The following is a 3,824-nucleotide window of genomic DNA, read 5'->3' as shown; positions in this document are numbered from 1 at the left end:
TTGTAATCTAAGGCTATACGTAGGTATTGTGTGAATGTTTGTAGTCGGGCATCGTAGTATGTGTGAATGTTTGTATCTAGGGCAGTTGTTGGTATGTGTCCTTGTTTTTGTATTGGGGCATTGTTGGGTGTGTCCTTGTTTTGTATTGGGGCATTGTTGGATGTGTCCTTGTTTTGTATTGGGGCATTGTTGGATGTGTCCTTGTTTTGTATTGGGGCATCGTTGGATGTGTCCTTGTTTTGTATCGGTGCATTGTTGGACGTGTCCTTGTTTTGTATCGGGGCATTGTTGGATGTGTCCTTGTTTTGTATCGGGGCATCGTAGGATGTGTGGATGTTTTGTATCGGAGTTGTTTAACCCTCTTGCTATGGGTAGGTCAAAATGTGCATGTCATGACCTTTTAGAGAGTTATGTTCAAAATTTAATTAAACTACTGTATTATAATTTTACATGAATAAATCTGGCATCATAACATAGTTAATTAATCAAATTTTAATATTATATATATTTTAAAATTCATAACAAAATATTTAAAAAATCCCCAATCTCCCCTAGTATGAGAATTTTGACATTTGTTCTGTAGGTCTTCCATCTTCTCAAATTTATTTACCATTCCTCTGGGTAGTATGGAATTTAAAGTAAATTATTCATTATAATATAGATATTGCTAAGACAAAGCATAATTTTTATAGCCTTCAATCTTATATGTTTACATAGCCATGGTCATGCACATCTGTCACATCCTCTTTTCACAAATTACCAGTAGTTCTCTCTGACGTTTTATACTATATTATTTATAACCAATAGAAAGTCAGAGTTGTAATCAATCAAATGAGATATTATGTTATGTTGTTTTCTATACAGAGTATTGTCTATTTTGCCTCCAGTTTGAAAATTTCTTTTGTGGTATTTATCCATAGTTATTCATTTAATATGGCACATGTAATGTTAATTTTTCATATAGCATGATATATGTTAATGAAAATCAATCAATAAAGGAATAGCTTGATATTGTTTTTATAACTTCATTATAAACGTATGCATAATTCTATCAAAATTATTCTTTGGTAGCGTTACCACCCAACAACTTGGGAATTCCTGAAAAATGGCTATGTGACATCAGTTGTGGTATTGGTTGCTACATTCATGCAGAGTACGTTTTCAAATAACTTCAACCATCTGGCCATAACAGAAGGCGTTCATCTACGTTCAGCTTTACAAGTGAGACATTACTTCATATTTCAAAAAATATTTGAATGTTATAAATGCTAGATTAAATTTTGGTACAAGGATCTTGCAAACCTATTTTAAATGAGTCCGTGAAAGACATTTACCCCTGACTTTTCACTGCGTTTGAATAAAAACAACTTTTTTAATGTAACGTAAAGTAGGATAATTCAATTGGAATTGAGCCCAACTTTCCTGTATATTCTGTTGCAAAAGTTTAGTTTTGTACAGTTTGATAATAGTTTGTTATATAATAATATTCATGACTAAACTAGGAAGAACTTTATCGAGTTAATACTAAAGTTCTTATATTAGAAAATTATCTTTAAGGTAACCCTGATCCTTAAAACTGGACATGCTGAGGAAACACTGTTAAACACTTCTTATAACCTTCTAGTTGAGCACAAAAGTATCATGTCACGATCTCTGAAAGTACACTTTCAATTACGCATGTCATATGTATAATTGATGTGGCAGGGATAAAGAAATACATAACATAAACTGTTTTAACATCATAAATTTACTTAAGAATGATACAAACATGTGAAAATTGATACACATGTCCTGTGTCAACATCCTTGTAGCTTGAATTAAAAACTTTGCAAATTTTCTGGAATGTTGACGAGCTATGGGCAATTAATTGTATTTAATGCCTTCGTTGTTTAACCTTTTTTCTATGTAAATAACTAATTTTTGTCTTAAAATCTTTACTAATTAACCTGTAGTAAGTGATTTAAAATAAAATTTAGTTAGTTTTCATTCCGTTTCCACTTCACCATTAAAGCCAATATCAGCATGAAATTTAGCAACTTGTTGATACTACACTCTTCCATAACTTGATTTTCTAAAATTCAAAAATCTCCACGAATTGTCTTGTTACGAGTTTAATTACCACTTTCAAGTTAGGCTAAATTTGAAAAATGTTATTTTGGAAATATTGGGGGCACTCTTTAAAGCTCAGTGCTGCTTCAAGTAATAGAGAAACAAGAAATTATGAAGTCTTTTAACACGATATTAAATAGTAGTTTTGTTTTTTTAATAGTAATTCCAATGTTCAAGTACAAGAGTGTGGTTTGTTTTGATTACTTTCTAAACTTAACATTAGCAGAAATTTCTTGAATCGTGGGCTGAAATTATATTTTGTGGTCCATATCTTCATGTTTTTACCTGAATGTACTTATACAGGCATACACTCTCAACAATTATGTTTCTTACATGTAGTGAATAATTTTTAACTCGTACTCTTAATATTACACACTTTACTATAGTTTATAGATATGCATCTGATTACATTAACTTTTACAAGTCATGTGTTTTAAAACTAATTAATTCTTTATTGGCCCCCCATTTAACCAGTGATAAGTTTACAGACTTACAATGCTAAAACCAGGGGAGTGACTTCTCATGATGGATAGAGCCTATTGTGTAGCTTTGAATTAAAAATGAAATAAACACTTACTTTTTTGAATGATATGATTTTTGAACTAAATTAATAGTTTTAAGTTTTTTAGTTTTTCTTCTGAATCTTATTACTGACTACAGCACACAAGGTTAGCTCTTTACACCCATTCATTTTTGTAAAGGTTAATGTCTTATCCACTTCTTGCTTGTGTTTTCCATTGTTATATTGCTACAACTAAAATATATCTGTCTTATTCTCTTCTTGCTTGTGTTTTACATTGTTATGTTGCTACAACTAAAATATATCTGTCTTATTCTCTTCTTGCTTGTGTTTTCCATTGTATATTGCTACAACTAAAATATATCTGTCTTATTCTCTTCTTGCTTGTGTTTTACATTGTTATGTTGCTACAACTAAAATATAACTCTGTCTTATTCTCTTCTTGCTTGTGTTTTACATTGTTATGTTGCTACAACTAAAATATAACTGTCTTATCCACTTCTTGATTGTGTTTACCATTGCTATGTTGCTAGAACTGAAGTATATCTCTATCTTATCCACTTCTTTCTTGTGTCTTTCAGTTTTACACTGCTAGTAATATCTCAATCATTGAATCATCAATAAGTATTCATTCGTTTATAAACTAATCACTTGTTTTGACAATAGGCAGCTTCTGCATGAGAAGTTAATTGTGTTTTGATATAAAAGCTTACAAATTTAATAAGTTCTTTAAAATCTGCTGTATCGTTAATGTCTGAGTGAAGACTATGAAGAGTTTTTATTGACCTTTCTTTTTTTTTAACAATTACATGCTGACATTAGGAATAGAAAAAGGTAAGTAGGAAATGATTTCATTGGATGATATTTTTTAAACTATATTAGCTAGACCAAACTTTGCCATATCACTATAAAGTAAAACATTGTACTTACATATTTTTTAAACTAGATTAGCTGAACCAAACTTTGCTATATCACTATAAAGTAAAACATTGTACTTACATATTTTTAAACTATATTAGCTAGACCAAACTTTGCTATATCACTATAAAGTAAAACATTGTACTTACATATTTTTAAACTATATTAGCTAGACCAAACTTTGCTATATCACTATAAAGTAAAACATTATACTTACATATTTTTTTAAACTATATTAGCTAGACCAAACTTTGCTATATCACTATAAAGTAAAACA

At 29.9% G+C, this 3,824-nt stretch overlaps 1 protein-coding gene across 1 annotated transcript in view; it reads left to right on the top strand.

The window, feature by feature from the left end:
• Nucleotides 1–3,824, top strand: part of LOC106474996 (ATP-binding cassette sub-family C member 9-like) — a gene marked incomplete at its 3' end in the record, with an annotated part of 27,966 nt that overhangs the window by 7,500 nt on the left and 16,642 nt on the right. Inside the window, exon 4 of the mRNA XM_013935692.1 lies at nucleotides 1,072–1,221. Within this exon, the coding sequence (XP_013791146.1) occupies nucleotides 1,072–1,221 (150 nt within the window). The remainder of the gene's footprint in view (nucleotides 1–1,071; nucleotides 1,222–3,824) is intronic.

The sequence above is a fragment of the Limulus polyphemus genome, unplaced genomic scaffold, assembly GCF_000517525.1.
Source record: "Limulus polyphemus unplaced genomic scaffold, Limulus_polyphemus-2.1.2 Scaffold7947, whole genome shotgun sequence".
In the NCBI taxonomy this organism is placed as follows: domain Eukaryota; kingdom Metazoa; phylum Arthropoda; class Merostomata; order Xiphosura; family Limulidae; genus Limulus; species Limulus polyphemus.
The sequence above is the reverse complement of the archived record's forward strand: the minus strand, read 5'-3'. Positions and strand labels throughout refer to the sequence as shown.